The sequence below is a fragment of the Octopus bimaculoides genome, chromosome 9 (assembly GCF_046866305.1).
Source record: "Octopus bimaculoides isolate indiv1 chromosome 9, ASM4686630v1, whole genome shotgun sequence".
Taxonomy (NCBI): Eukaryota; Metazoa; Mollusca; class Cephalopoda; order Octopoda; family Octopodidae; genus Octopus; species Octopus bimaculoides.
The window spans coordinates 84,715,269-84,732,868 of NC_142936.1; the positions used below are offsets into that span (position 1 = coordinate 84,715,269).

General features: G+C 38.8%; 1 protein-coding gene across 1 annotated transcript in view; it reads left to right on the plus strand.

Annotated features, from left to right (window-relative positions):
• Positions 1-9,640: 9,640 nt before the first annotated feature.
• The window catches only part of LOC106875823 (excitatory amino acid transporter 1), a 275,943-nt gene continuing 267,983 nt past the window's right edge, over positions 9,641-17,600 (plus strand). The window contains exon 1 of the mRNA XM_052970833.2: positions 9,641-10,399. Coding sequence (XP_052826793.1) covers positions 9,861-10,399 — 539 coding nt within the window. The 5' untranslated portion in view covers positions 9,641-9,860. The remainder of the gene's footprint in view (positions 10,400-17,600) is intronic.

Sequence of the window (17,600 nt, forward strand, 5' to 3'; positions counted from 1 at the left end):
ATTAAGTATTGAGATCGATTTGTTTGTCTAAATCCTTCCAGAGGGTGTTGTAGCACGGACGCAGTCCAATGACTGGAACAAGCAAGAAATAACGCACGCACGCACGCACGCACGCACGCACGCGCGGGACGAGCTTGTTTCAGTTACAGTCAACCAAATCTGTTCACAAGACTTTGACCGACCCGAGGCTAGACTAGAAAACATTTGCCCAAGGTAGGTGCCACGCAGTGAGGCTGAACTCAGAACCATATGGTTTTGGAAGCAAAATTCTTGCCACTTATCCACGACTGCGTCCACAAAGTAGACACAGATTCTGTGGACGAACGCAGGATGTATGTTACTCTTTTACTTGTTTCAGTCATTTGACTGCGGTCATGCTGGAGCACCACCTTTAGTCGAGCAAATCGACCCCGGGACTTTTTCTTTGTAATCCTAGTACTTATTCTATCAGTATCGTTCGCCGAACCGCTAAGTTACTAGAACGTAAACACACCAGCATCGGTTGTCATGCGATTTTTTTTGGGGGGGGGGGGGGGTAAACACAGACACACAAATATATACATAGACATATATATATATACGACGGGCTTCTTTCAGTTTCCGTCTACCAAATCCACTCACATGACTATATAGTAGAAGACATTTACCCAAGATGCCACGCAGTGGGACTGTACCCGTAACCATGTGGTTCGTAAGCAAGCTACTTACCACACAGCCACTCCTACGTTTATTTTACTTAAAATGAAAGACTGGTTCAGATTATCAACGGATATTTGCTGCGGGAAGGGAAAACTTAATTGAAAAGTGTCCATTAGGATATTTGATGTAGTAAATCAAGGTATTTTTGCAGAAGTTCAAATTAAGATGAATTAGATGTTGACTGGCTGGAGTGAAGATCTGAGCGAGTCTGATCTCTAGCAGCATGATAACAATTCCGGACATATTTCGGTGTTATTAGATCTCGTTACGAATGTGAGGTATGACCATCACTTTAGAGCACTCTGTCTCTCTCTCTTTCTTGTATGTAGTCTTCTATGTTTGAAAAAGCTGGAATTTAGTGTCAGATGTAATGATGCTGTGCCAAAATCGCTGTTCATGTGCTCATATTGAGTACTGCCCGCTTAAGCTCTGGTATTTTGCTGAATTTTTTCTGGAGAGCATGATTTTTCTTTTGTGGTTGGGTCGTTGATGACCTCTTTCTAGCATATTAGACGTCCACCTAGTGGTCATCCCTTCTTATACGCATGTAATACAATTTTTCTGAATTATCAGATTTTTTATATGCTAGACGACTGGTTTTAAATTGAAATTAATATTCAATTTATCACCCTCAGTATATATATATATATATATATATATATATATATAATCTACACAATGTAACCTCGTGGACATCGGTGCCATTTTTCTCTTCCTCCGTTTTTCCATTCTTTGAACTTTCCGTCTTTCCGACGAAGGGCTTCGCCCGAAACGTCTTACTCTCTCTCTTTCCTTTCCCGAGCGTCCAATAACACTATCCGTATCACGTCCTCACTTTTTTGTTATTGTTTTTTGTGTTTTTTTGGAGCTTATATATATATATATATATATATATATATATACATATATATATATGCGTATCTGAAGAGAATCCAGAGACTTGGTTGCATTCGAAACTGGTAGTAGTTGCTTTGCAATCCCGGACTTGTTATATATACGAGCCGACAATAATTTTCCCTTTATAACCCAGAGAGGTATGGATAGCGTGCTTATTGTAATGAATTATATGTGGTGATTGACGATTTAAAGTCTATTCTCGGCATATTTGGCATAAGAATTTTTTCTTTTGCCCTTCGTTTTGGGATCACCACTACTTTATTATCTCCCCTTCTTCCTAGCTCTCCTGTGTAACCCCTCTGTCCGGCATTCACCATGATAGATCGCTAGTCACTACATATTCTTTATTTTCTCTCCTTGTTTCTTTCTGTGTTCCTTTCCGTGGAAGAGCGTAGGCTCGAAACGTTAAAAACTTCTTCACTTCCCGAGCGTTAAACTAATACATCTGTTTGTTGTCTACACCACCTGCCTTGGGTTTTTTTTTGTGAATTCTTCCTATATATATATATATATATATATATATATAAAAATATATATATATATATTCTCCCAGAGCTTCATCTCTTCTGAATGAGGAAGCTCTCCCTTGATTTTTTCCACTGCTGTATGTTTCTGGCTGGTCGTGGCCATGTAGACCAGTCCCACTGCGTGGCACCTTGGACAAGTGTCTTCTGCTACAGTCTCGGGCCGAATAAAGCCTTGTGAATGGATTTGGTTGACGGAAACTGAAAGAAACCCGTTGTGTGTGCGTGCGTGCGTGTGTGTGTATGTATGAAACGTCGGGTTAGAATAGAGGCAGCTGATGAAGGAATATTCCAAGGTGCTTTCCGTTTTCCTATGTGTTCGTTCCGTTGTCTGTAGTTCATTGTTCTAACGTCCTGTACCCTGATATGCATCTATATACACATGTAGATGTAAGTATGTACATATATGTGTGTATACATGCATATATATTCTTTGTATTATTACATCATTGAACGCACATGTCCTTTTTCCAAGTATGTATATATACACACACACACACACACACACACACACACACACACACACACACACACACACGCAATGTATCGGTGTTTGTCTCCCACCGCCACTGGTGTGTTTACGCTCCAGTAACTTAGTGGTTCGGCACATGAGACCGATAAAATAAGTATCAGTCTTAATAAAAAAAGTATTGAGGTGGATTCACACGACTAGAAATTTTAAAGCCGGTGCCTCTGTTTGGCTGCAGTCTAATGACTGAAACAAGTAAAAGATAACATATATGCATTTATCTATTTATCTATTTATCTATCTATCTATCTATATATGTATATACATACACACACACACACATACATACACACACACATACATACACAACGTCAGGTTTCTTTCAGATTCCATCGTCCAAATCGAGTCACAAAGCCTTAATCGGCCTGAGGCTGTAGGAAAAACTTGTCCAAGGTGCTACGCCGTGGGACAGAACCCATCTTTTACTAGTATCAATAATTGGATTGCATATTTCAGTCAGATATTTCTTGAATTAATTCGTGTCGAGCCGCTAAGTTATAGGACAGTTTACGCAGCAACACCGAAAACACGAACCCAGCGCAAATACTTACATCTAGAGATCAATATGAGTACAGGAACAACGATCTTGGCACAGAATCATTATATCTGACACTAAATTCCAGCTTTTTCGAACACAGAAGCTTGTGGATAATATCAGGAATCAGGCGACATGGTCTTGTGACAACCGGAGAGTAAAAGAGATAATTTATGTGAGACCGATTGATAGATAACTTTATCTGATTATCACGTGGGAGATGGTTGTGTCACATATATATAGACAAGACGCAAGCCTCGTTGTGAATGCACTCAGATGGATGTTAGCACGGTATATGCTCTGGCTCTCTAATGCCTGAGTTCGAATTCCACCGAGGTTAACTCTGACTTTTAACCTTTCGAGGTCGACAAAGTAACAGTCCAGTATTTATTCTCTGGGGAAGAGTGATAAAGTAAGAGAAAGGAATGAATGTGTGAAGGAGGGGGGTAGTGGTATAAAAAATAAGCAGACGACAAGTGAGGAAGTGGTGATGGTATGAAGAGAATGATGAACGAGAGAGTAAGATTGGGAATGGGAGAGGGAGAAGAAACGTAAAGGATACCAACATGAAGTGGAAAACGGGAAGAGGTGGAAAGTAGAAGTTATGGAAGAAATAGTAGGAGGAGGAATTCACAATATAAATGATAAATGGAGAGAGAGAGAGAGGGATGAAAGGGGAGAAAGAACGAAAGAAAGGAAAATGTAGCAGTTTTAGTCGCTGGATTAAAGAGAGAAAGATAGCAGGCGACAAAAGTCGGAGGTGAAGGGAGAGGAGGCAAGTAACAGTCCAGTATTCATTCTCTGTCGCTCTTTTGACACTGAATAAGGCTGGGTTCCACCATGTTTAAATTATTCCAAACGCACCATGTATTACCATAGCCCCCTTACGATTACATTAGATATTTAAGGGTCAAGTAAGAAATCTGTGCGCACGCGTTAATTTTAATGATCCTTAATTAATTGCTACCTATAACGCTTTTCTGAAGTTATCAAAGGTATATTAAGTTGGATCGAGTTAGGGGGATATGCTCTGATCGATTCTGGAACTATCTAGAATGGACTGCGGATCGGTCCAGTGGATACCCTTTTTAACCCTTCAAACTATACATGGGTTTGCGATTTTTTTATTGCCCACATGGGGCCTATATATGTTTGCGTGTATGTGTACGTCTATGTGTTTGTGTATACATGGATATGCGTGTGCATATATATATATATATATATATATATATATATATGTGTGTGTTTGGTATATATATAGGTGAAGCAAATATGAAAGATATAACTCAGAATATGAGAAAGTATATTTTGATTAATATTTAGCAGAGTGGCTTGAGGGCCGAGAGTTTCGTTATTGACACTAAACAAGCTAGTTGCAGATGAAAGAGCTGCGGATATATATATATAACCAGTGGCATATATATATGTATGCATATGTTTGTATGCATGTGTATATGTGGTGTGTATGTATGCATGTATATATGTGTGTATGCGTGCGTGTGTATCTATATACATACGTACTCACACACACACCGAGAGTGAGAGAGTGAGAAGCTTGACGTAGGGAAATGGAATGAGGGGGTTGAAAAGCGGGAAAGAGAATGCAAGTCAGGGAGATGCCGTGAGAGGAGAGAGAAAGACGAAAATACAGGGAGTTTGAGAAAACGTGTGAGAATTGCAAAGGGAAGGGCGAGAGGTAGCAGCATAAAGGCACACATCTGTATGTGTGCGTGTGTGTATGCGCGCGCTCACACACACATACAGACACACACACAGGTAGATAGGTAGTGCGTGTGTGTGATGCGGAGAGTGATAGAAAGTATGTGTTGTAAAGAGAGCGGGAAATAAAGGATGGGGGTCTGAGAATGATGCTGAATAATGAAAGTAGGAGGAGGATCTGTGTTAATAATAAAGGAAAGATGGGGAGCGAAGGGGGAGAAGTTAGTAGGAGAGAGAGGGGGTGAGAGAGTTAGAGAGAGAGAGAATGATAGTGGGAATAAGATTCGCACAAGGCAGACGATAAAAGAGGAGGGGGAGGAGGCGGAGGGACAGAATGGGTAATGTAGGGAAGGAGGATGTCTTGAGAAAAGATATATGGTGGTGCTGGTGAGAAGGTGATTAAAAGTGGTGGGAGTGGACTGGATGGTGTAAAGGATGTAATGAATGAGAGGGAGGGGGAAGAGTGATAAAGTAAGAGAAAGGAATGAATGTGTGAGGGAGGGGGAAGTGGTGTAAAAATTGAGCAGACGACAAATGAGGAAGTGGTGATGGTATGAGGAGAATGATGAACGAGAAAGATTGAGAGTATGAGAGGGGGGGTCGAGAAGAAACGTAAACGAAACAAAAGGATATCAACATGAAGTAGAAAACAGGGGAAGAGGAGGAAAGTAGAAGTTATGGAAGAAATAGTAGAGGAGGAATTCACAATATAAATGATAAATGGAGAGAGAGGGAGACAGATGAAGGGGAGAAAGAACGAAAGAAAGGAAAATGTAGTTGTAGTTTTAGTAGCTGGATTAAAGAGAGAGAGAAAGATAGCAGACGACAAAAGTCGGAGGTGAAGGGAGAGGAGGAAAGACACAATATAAAAAATAGAAATGATTTAGAGAGAGAATGAGAAGGGGAGGAGAAAGAGAAAGCGTGTGAATGAACGAGAGAGAGAAACAGTGTGTTGCACGTAAAAAAAAAAAAATCTGAAAGGAAGCAGACGACAAGTGTAGGGAGGCACAGGAAGAGGAGACGAGGATGTGGTCAGCATGACAATGCAAGAGTGGGAGTAGGAGGTATATGAGTAGAGGTAGTAGGAGTTTGCGTTTATATTCAAAGTAAAGTGACGCTTGCGCAGAACTCTTGTGGTGTTTAGTGTGAGACAGTTGTGTGTCGGACTGTAGCAGATTTTGGTTCACCATTTCACCCTCCTCGGACTTAACAGCTTCATCAAATGTGAGTGGGGAGAGAGAGCAAGCCCTATATATCTATATGTATCTCGGTGTCGGTCTTGTATTTTGCTTTAGCCCCTGGTCACCCTGATCGAACGACACGTTCCAACTATGACCATCGGGACTTTCGTAGTTCATATCTAGAACTACTATGTATTCAAATATACTTATCCTTCTGCATTTAAGATAGCTGTGTTTTCTCTTTAAAAAAAAAAACAATACTTGGCTGTTATTTCTAGCAGTACGATTCTCTATCACGTAGCTTGTATGTCTGTGTGTGAAACTGGATAGACGGGAACCGGGTGGAAAAAAGCTCACCGGATGGATTGTACCTGTAGCTGAAAGGTTCAGCTTTGTTTCATATAGTGCCATTACTACGTGTGGATTACGCTTAAATCTCCATGTCCCTGCTATTATATAATTAGTGGCTCAGGTGATGAAATAATTCGGACTACTCGTCGTCAATATAGAAGACATAGACTCATTTCTTTCAATTCATGTATGCGCGTATTAATACATGAATACACACGCACACAAGAATATATCTGTATCTATCTATCTATCTATATATATATACACACATACACACACAAACACGTAAACACGCACACATGCTCGCATATGTATGTATGTATGAATATGTGTAGAGTGTGAGCCTGTTGCAGCAGCCGGAATATAGATTACCTGTTGACAGTCATCGATACCTTTCGCGAGTGTGTATAGTGAGTGTGTGTGCCTTTGTCTTTGTATGTATGTATGCATGGTCTCACGACGGCAGTAGTAACAATAAGTAGAGGAAGAGGACATGTTATTGATAACAACACCAGCAATAACAAGACGAGTTTACTACTACTACTACTACTACTACTACTACTACTACTACTACCACTACTGCTACTACTAGTGACAAAAGCAGTATAAGTGTCATCACCACCACTACTATTACCAAAACCACCACTATCACCATCACCGTCACCACCACCTTTAGCACACACACATATATCTGCACTTACATATGCTCATATTTAAGCACTTGCACACACACACACACACACATATATATATATATATATATATATATATATATATATATATATATATATATATAGTGTGTATGTGTGTGATGGCTATCACACGAGGGTAAAATAGCTGGACATGCACAGATAGACGTATGCATACACGAGGCTGTGTATACCTGACGCCTCAGCTTGCAGAAAGAGCAGGTAAAATCTCCCTCGAATCGCTGTAATTAGCTTCGAAAATGGACACACGAAATAACATTCCTGACGAGATGGTCACCGCTGTACATTCTGTGGCCAACTACAACTGGATCATGACCGACCCAGTGTTAAACAGCAACAGTCATAGCTCTATATCAGACATGCAGGTGCAAACGCACCATATGCTGGTGTACAGAAAAATCTATATGCACTTGTGTGTATATATATATATATATATATATATATATATATATATATATAATGTGCGCTCACAAGACTATGCACAGATATGCATATACATATACGCATGTAGACTTATCTAAATAGACGGAAAAGTGCATACACTTGTAGTCATGATATATGCATGCGTGTATGTATGTATATATATATATATATATATAATTATATATATATACGCTCTCGTATGCACACTTATTTATTTAGACATACCTATCTCCAAACTTAAACATATGCTTTTAACTTAGCATACGTTTAGTTTTTCATACTTCAACTTAACATCTGTCTACGTTCACTGTCAGCACATGCGTATATACATAAGCGTATACACACAAACGTACACAAACACACATACACCCACATAAAAACTAATATATATATATATGTAATATCAGTGCAAATGCGTGTGTGAATGCAGGCCTACGCATATTTGTGTGTATGTATATGCATTTTGTGCGTGGTTAATGCATGTATTTATGCGTAAGTCTGGCCCGCTAATCATCTATATGTTGATGTGTGTGTGTGTATATAGACATTAAGAATATTTCATTATGTTGTAGATGAGATTAGACGATGTGTTACATGTTTCGACAAGAATTGTCGCGCTGAATACGCATGTGTGTGTAAGTGTATATGTGCGTTTTGTGCATTCATGCATGTATGTATGTATGTATTTTGTATGTGTATGCATATATATATATGTGTATAAGCATGTGTCTCTATCTATCTATCTATCTATCTATCTATCTATCTATCCGTATGTACGAGTAAATATGTGTTTTCGTGGTTGATGTTTATGCTAGTTTAGCCAGCCAGTGAGTGAAAGCGATGCTTGTGATCTTGTATATCTTTGTACTAAGTTGACTGACAGTTGTCGGGTTGTAACGAAGAAAGGCTGTATGTGACATTAATATTATGTAGGTATATGTGTTGGCGGGCGTGTCTCTGTGTATGTGTGTCTGTATGTGTGTGGCTGCTACTATATTGTAGCTTCTTTCATGTCTCTTTTAACTGTGCTCGAGTGTAGAAGCGTAGAGTGTGATATGGTTAATACAGGTAAATGAATTGATATGTATATAGCTAGGTAGATATACAGGTAACTAATGGTCGATAAGGATACACAGATGATTATATGATTAAATAGATAGCAAAGCAGACGTCACCATAGATTTTATGTATGTATAATGTATATATGTATGTATACATGCATGCATGCATGTATGTATGTCTGTGTGTGTTTATGAGTATAAAATTTCCATGTAATAACTTTAATTTATTTCTCTTTCTTTTGACAGTGTGAACGTCAATCGGATCCCTGAAATCGAAAATTTCCTGGCTGAGATTCGAAACCTTTGCAACATTCGATTGGGACGGAGAATTTTTACCTGTCCATCTGCTGCTTCTTTTGCTGCTGCTGTGCAACAGATACTGCTGCTTCAGCTGGAGCTGTTACGGCTGCTGCGCTCACAGTTTACACCTGTGTCTGTCTATATAACTGACCAATTTCAAAACAATACGCACATACATACATCTACATACGTATACGCGTCTTATTGATTTTATCATATATATGTTATATATAAACAGATATCTATCTGCATCTATATATATATATATAGCACTGTTTAGTGTTTGTATCATATATATATATAATATATACATATATACGCCAGTGTGTCTATATAGGAAGACACAGGAAAGTAATACATAACATAAAACGGAACCTGGTCCGGGATTTGTACCACAACAAGCTGGGATCTTACCATTTATCACAACCTACCACTGTGTAGCGACTTTCTCATTTCCGAATACACACATTTGAATATCCGTTTTATACCCCCTACATACACATCCGTACATATCCAACGTCACCTGTCCACCTATCTTTTATTAACACCACCAACAGCAACACACGCACATAATCCGAAAACATCCACAAACGCGCCCAAGAAAATACCCATATACTACCCAGCCCAGTTACCCACCTATATATATATATATATATATATATATATATATATATATATATATATATATATATATATATATATATAATATTATATAATATACAAATGCATATATAATACTTAACCATAGACACACAACACTTTATAATATATATTAAATACACATACTTACACACATATATACAAATATCCATTCCCACATTCGTGTATATATACATATATTTATTTGACAAAAGTACGTCAGTCTGTATTCACATCTGGAGTAATCCTATTGCCGTGATTTCACTTTGAAAGATTCTTCAATTTTCCCGCCATGGAGAACGAATCAAGCAATTCAGGAAAGGTGAACACTCACGTTTTCGTTAGCAGTCCCGACGAAGACACGAGTCGTGCTGGACACCTGAAAAAATTCGGCAAACAATTCGGGAAACGATGCTTGTCAGCGGGCAAAGAAAACCTTCTGCTGATCTTGTTGTTAGGGTCCGTGATTTTCGGATGCGCCGTCGGCTTTCTCGTTCGCGCCGTACGGCCGTCAATGATGACAAACAAACGTGAAGTGATGTACCTGATGTTCCCCGGTGAAATGCTCATGAGGATGTTGCGTATGTTAATTTTACCCCTCATCATGTCCAGTCTCATCTCAGGAATTGCTGGTCTCGATGCGAAAACCTGTGGTAAAATGGGCTTAAGGACTATCGGCTATTTCGCGTCCACCACAATCATCTCTGTGGTGACTGGAATTATCATGTGCGTAACAATTCAGCCTGGAAGTGGCAAGAGCTCCGAAAAACTGAAACGATATGGTTCAACCAAGAGAGTTAACTCCGTTGATACCTTCCTGGATTTAATCAGGTCAGTAGCCCCGACATTATCATTACTTAACATTAATCCGGATGCAAGTGGCTCTGTGCGCATGCAACCCTTCTCTCTCCTCCTCTCCCCTTTCCTCCTCTCTGTCTCTCTGCATGTTTCCCTAACTGTCATTGGGTGCATGTGTCTGTGTGTGAGTGTACGAAAGAGAGGGAGAGAGAAAGAGAGTATGTGTGTGTGAGTGTATAGATACATGTCCACATGTTGGTACATTTATACATGTCCATGAGTGTGTCTTTGTAACTGTGTGCATATAATTACGTTTCTACATATAGCTATATGTATATGTCCATATGTGTATGTGTGCAACTGTATTTATATGTACAGGTATATCTGCATATATCTGTGTATATGACCATAGATGTAGGTCTATAAGTGTGTATATGCACATATATACGGGTGTGTATGTACATATATCTTTTTGTATGCCCATGGATGCATGTGTATAACTTATGAGTATGTATACGAGTGTGTAGTTACGTATACCAGTGTATATCCATGGGTGTGTGTTTGTGACTGCATGTGTATGTACATGCATGAATATGTTTATGCATATATCTATGTATATATCGGTGGGTGTATGTCTATATGTACCTACCATGTATGTATATCTGAACGTGTGTGTGTATGTGTGTATGTGTCTACGTCTGTGTTGTATATCTGTGTGTATACATGCATGTGTGTATGTGTATGCGTGTGTACGTGCGTATATATGTCTGTTATAAGTCCATATCTGTGTATGTGCATCTATCTATCTGCGGGTTTTTCATGTATGCTAATTGTTTTACGTATGTCTACCTCGGTGCATGGACGCATCTGTGTGTTGTGTGTGTGTGTGGGGGGGGGGGGTCTGTTTCTATTTGGAACTCTTAGGGTGGAGTAGAGCGAGAGAAGGGTTAAGAAGTGATAGTGGATGAGAAATATTCTTTTGATTTTCCTTGCTTTTTATTATTATAATTGTTATGTATGCACGCGCACACACACACACACATACATACATACATACATACACATACACACGTATGCACGTATGATTATGCATATATATGTATTTATGTATGTACGTGTGGGTGCGTGTTTTGGGAAAGACTACTTCCAGATATTTTTACTGCTTGTTTTTTTTTTTTAGCTCCGTCCACACATATTATTATATACATTACCTCTACACTCACATACCGATCGTACCACAATGTATACACCCACCACCCATACACATAAACCATGCATACATTACAAAGAAATTTGTTTAAAACATGTTAATTTAACATTGTCGTTTGTTAGATATATATATATATCTTATATGTAAGTATATATATATATATATATATATATATATATATATATATATATATATACATATATATATATAAATTTTGTACGATTCTAGATATATATGTATATATAAGCGAACATACCCACACTCTTTCCCCTCCCTCCCTCCCTCCCTCCCTCCTTCCTTCCCCCTCTACCACCTCCCCTCTACCCCGTCTCCATTTCCCCCCTCTCTAGCTATCTTTCTCCTACATACAGTTACATGTGCATATATATATACACATGTCTATGTTTATACCACCAGCACTTACCTGGACGTAGATTTTTAAAAAAAAGGGTGTGGACATATGTACGTACGTATGTATACACATACTCATACAATAAAACTTATAGGCACATATCTGTCCACATACACACACCTTTCGATCTATGTACCCTCACAGGTTGCCCACCAATCGACCTATTTATCAATAAATACACATACGAACGGAGACACAGACACGTGCCTGTGTGTATAAAGTTGAATGTGTCTTGTATATGTACACACGTGTATACTCACATTACCATAGGTGAGCACGTGTGTGTTAGGACGGACAAGTACATGTGTGTGTGTAGGTGAAATTCCCTGGATAATTGTACTTATATGTAATTGTACGTTCATGTATGCGTAATGGCTTACCCTAGTAGTAGTATTGCTATTTTAGACTATCAATAAATCTCTACATAGCGTCGTGAGAAATGTCACGTACTCGCCGCGCCACTCTACTTTATGGTTACAATCCGCAAGAGTCCGAAAACTGAAACCCAGCCTGTGTTATTAAGTATATTAAACTATACACCCACGACATAACTCATACTTAACATATTCAACACGATCTATTTATGATTTCTAATAATGTTTACGCTAATTCAATCGTTAACGTTTCGGATATTTGTCCTTCTTCATAGAGTATCTATTGAAGTGTTATCACTTTGGTCACAAGATTGCGAAATGAGTCTAGAGCGAAATTTAAATAAGAGCAGCTGTCAGCAGCAGCAGCAACACTACTACTACTACTACTACTACTACTACTACTGGTGGTGGTGTGGATGGTGGTGTCCGTAGTAGTAGTTGGTTTTTTTTCGTCTCGGCCAAGCCCAGCTGGAGCAAATTCGTGACACAGTTCACTGCAAACAATATGACAGATACGGCAAAATAAATAATTGTCGGGCTTTCAACTAGTTGAGGAACCATCTCTTTTCTTTTGTTTAACCCTAGGTCATCTCTGAAGGGATGGGGCAATAGTAAAAAATATTCCAGCCATGACTATATAGTCTTTTCTCTGACATACTATATCTATAAGACTAACCATATTATGCAAAGCTTCCTTGGTAGGGTGTTTTATAGAAACATTTGGCTATTATATCTAACACGCTGCATGACCACGTATAGGCTGCTCATTGACTCATTTGCATTCCTTATTTTGAAAAATGTTTGAAGGGTAATGCGGCGAGCTATTTAGCTGTTAACTATTACATATAGCAAATCAATCGACTAATTAGAAGTTCACTCGCTGGTTCATATTATCCATATTGCAAAGAAGAGAGACAAGGGATATGCAACAGCTACAAGTGAGTAAGACGACTCCTTTTATAGTCGTTATCACTGTCATATGACTACATACAAGGTCCATGTTATAACTCAATAGAGACTTAATAAAGGGAATATTAGCTGTTAAATTACTAGAGTTAGCAATCAAGAAACAATTCCTGCCTTTCCCTGGCTACTCTGGACTACAATGATTTGAACCAGGGATGCGATGGTTGCGTAAAACTCAGTCTTCATATTACAACTTCATAGATCTTCCCACCATGGGTCATATAATCTCTAGGATATTGTTGTTTAGCTCCATTCCATCTGTGGCCTTCCAGACATAGTGTACATCATACTACATTATCCAATGTCTTTTTTTTTTTAAGACGTTGGGCTGAGGGAAATTTATCTGCTTCTTCTAGCAGATCGTGCGACCACATCCATTCTCCTTTATTTAGTTCTCAACTAAAAATTGGCGACGCTGCCTGAAAGATTAGGCAGTTATCTTTTGTGGTTTAGCCATGAGGAGATGCTACAGCACTTTTAGAACTGAAGTATTGATCGGAGGGACGGAGGTGGTTATTTTCAGACATGAGAACCCCTCAAGAACAAAGCAGCTATATGGTTCCAAGATAAACGATTCAACTACTCCAAGACGTTAACATTCGTAGACTTTCACATCCGCCATAAGGGTTTATAAGACTTCGCTCTCGGGTGTTGCGTTTAAATTTTTTTTGATGCTAGGAATTGCTATTTTGTCTTCAGACGTGAGAATTCTTCAATTCTTCATATGTGTTCTTTGTTTTAAACGAAGGATTTTAATTTTGTGATATACGAAGACAAACTTTTTTTTGCGAACAACGCGATAAACAAATGGAAAACAAGACAAGTAACATAAAGAACGACTCTTCATCAGTTGTCGGCTGCTTATCTACTCCACATTTCGAGCAGTTCACGACAATATGTGCCTTCGAGAAAACAGTTGCACACACACACACACACACACACACACACACACAGGCATACTGACTCAGTCACACGCTCTACTAGGTGGTTATTTGATTTGCTAGAAATAGCACCCAAATCACCTTAAAAAACCCATTATGTCTTAAAAACGTCTATGTAGTCCTAGATTCACTATGACTCTCGCTGAGATGAAAATTACTGAAATATCTTTGATCATAGGGCTGTTGGAATAGTTTTTTGATCCAGCATATCTATGACTAACGACGTCTCTGTCGTGACCATCCCATCTAATATCCAGGTATAATGTATCTAAAGTTATATTTATTTATTGAAGACGGTCTCGTTGTGTTTGAAGGATGTTTAGCAGCTATTAACAGGGCGATCCATAGCGGATCCATCGTTCACTTGTCACAGTAGATAGTTAGCAGCAGCAGCAGCAGCAGCAGCAGCGGTAGCAGTTACTATATCTTTAATCGTTTGTTCAGTCCCAAATCCTTCCTTATTCAAGCAGACCGATTATCAAACATTCCAAGCATGACCGTTCCATTTTTATTCAGTGAATGTAGAACTAGGTTATCCATTGATGTCTTTTTCAAAAAGATTGTAGAGCGTGATCTGAGGAAGATTTGGTTGCTATTTCTAGCAACACCCTCAGCTTATGTGAGACTCCTCAGAGTCCGTTATTTATTTCATGGTCAATAAAATAACAACCAGTTATCTATTGGGGTCAATTTCGCAGTCTTCTTTCCTTATAAACGCTTGCATGTTTTACATTCTGAGTTCAAATCTAGTTGACGCGAACTTTATTTTTCATCCTTTCGAGGTCGATAAAATAAAGTACCATTCAAGTACTGAGGTCAGTATGATTGACTGGCCCTCTTCCAATATAGTATAAGTTCGCTTTATACTATACCCCCAGACCCAGAATCAAGTACTGCTTTCTTTAATACCCAAGAGAAACCATTACATACATTACTCCGGTTACTCGTCCATGCAACGGCCACGCGTATTCTTTTAGCTATGATGTAATGGGTATGTGTTATACATCCTGTTTGTGGATCAGTCTATATGCTGTAATATTTCATATACTCACCATTTTTGGATCAAACTACTAGCATTGAACTATAGACCACGATATCGATTCTCTGAATCTATAAGCTATAGACTTCATCTCTCGATCTAAGTTTTTCCTGTGACGGTATTTAAGATTACAAGAGACAGCAGAATTGTTAAAACTTAGCAAAAAGTTAACATACATGTGTACATATACGATTAAACATATACAGTATACATTCCTTTCGACTATAGCTACAACTCTGAAATTTTGGGGGACAGGGGATAGTCGATTACACAGGACCGGTCCTGTGCTCAATAAAAGCAAAGTCGAATTCTGTAAAATTTGAACTCTGCTTGTAAAACCCGATGGAACATCACTAGGCATTTTGTCCGGCTTCCTAATAATTCTGTCACTTCACCGCCTTATATATTTATAATATAATGCTATATAATGTGTGCATATATGTACTTTGTCAGTGTTACTAGTGTTTTTCCTTTTTCCTGTCCACAAAGCTAGCTATATATATATATATATATATATATATATATATAACACAAAGTATTTATGTCCGTCCAAACAACAAAACCACCACCACATATTTTCTCTTAGTCAGAGACTGTATCCAAAACCTCCTCCCCTCAGCTGCAACCATTCTTGCGCACTTGTTGCTAGCATTATTTAGCACAGGCGGTTTTGAATGAGCAGATGTATCATAAAATTTATTCCAAGCATGACTATCCCGTCGTTTTGTTTTAGATATAATATATCCCTGAACTACACTATCCAAGATGACGTTCGTTTATTTATTTTTTTTCTTTAAGAAGTGGGGTGCAAATGGGAAATTTGACTGCTGTTTCTCGCAAGTCTAGCCGCCACATAGCGGCATCCTCATTGGCCCGTGCTGTCTACTTTCTCATTCTGTTGACGTCAACTTAGAGGACATCAGGCTTAACATATGTTTGCTCAGTGAGAGAGGACTTGCCATGGGTACGCTAACACTGTTCTATAAAACAAAGATTTCTAATAGATATGAAGCCACGCATTTGAAGGGAGAGGGATCACTCGTTTAAAGAGATCCCATTATTTAATAAGGTCGTGAGCTGGGCGAATCGTTAGCACAACGGGCAAAATGCTCAGCGGCATTTCGTCCGTCTTTACGTTCTGAGTTCAAATTCCGCCGAGGTTGACTCTGCCTTTCATCCTTTTTGGGGACCGATAAATACAAGTACCTGTTGAGCACTGGGATCGATTTAATCGACTAACATCCTCCCCTGAAATTGCTGGCCTTGTGCTAAAATTTGAAATCAGTATTTTGCATGTTGCCTTTATTTGACCAACTCATTCATGAAGGCTGAAAGGCTAATTTTGCCTCAACTTTATTTAGTCCTTTTTCGTCCTTTGTCCATTCACGTCGGGGACGGCGACAGATGTATCATAACCCAACCCTCCAATCATAGAATCAATATGTGATGCTGTGCCATCATAATATCTTTCAACTGGGGCCAGCACACCTCACAAGATTGTGGCCGGTGGCAGTTTTCCTCTCCTTAATCTCTTAAAGCTTAAGCAACACTAAAGAAAGTTGTTCGGAATGAACAATAACATTTATGATTTAGACACAAGGCAAAAAATTTCGAAGGAAAGGGACTACTTGCTATCATTGACCCTAGTACATGACTGGTACTTTAATTTATCGACCCCGGCGGAATGAAAAAAAAAAAAACAAAGTTAACCTTGGTAGGATTTGAACTTAAAATGTAAAGCGAGGGAAGGAATATTTCAAAGTTTTCGTCTGAGGCTCGGCAGTCTTTTTGGTTGAAGAAACCTGGGAGACAATAAACAGTTGATTAAAGCAACCCCTCCCCTAGTGTATGACTGGTTTTTGATCTTATCGATCTCACTTTGGTTGGATTCGAATTCACAGCCGAAACTAATTAATACAAAAAAAAAATTAGTTTAAAAATAAGACTGTTTCTATAATTAATTACAACGATTGAAATCATGTGACTGTTGTATTAAAGTATTCATGTTTATATTTGTATTAATTAGTGCATACTAATAAGAAAACAACAGTGTTATAAAATAGTGGAAAGAGAGGAGGGGGAGGAGGAGAAAGAGAATGAGGTTGAGGGGGGAGAAGGAAGAGGAGATGTCAGCTGACGCAAAATTTCTCGAGTTCTACGGAAATTTCATTTTAAACTGTTGCTTTCCTCCCTCCTTCCCTCTCTCCCTATCTTTTCTCTCTCTTTCTATATCTTTCTTCTTATTCTTCTACCTCTTCTCTTCCTATACCCCCCTCCTTCACCGTTTTCCCC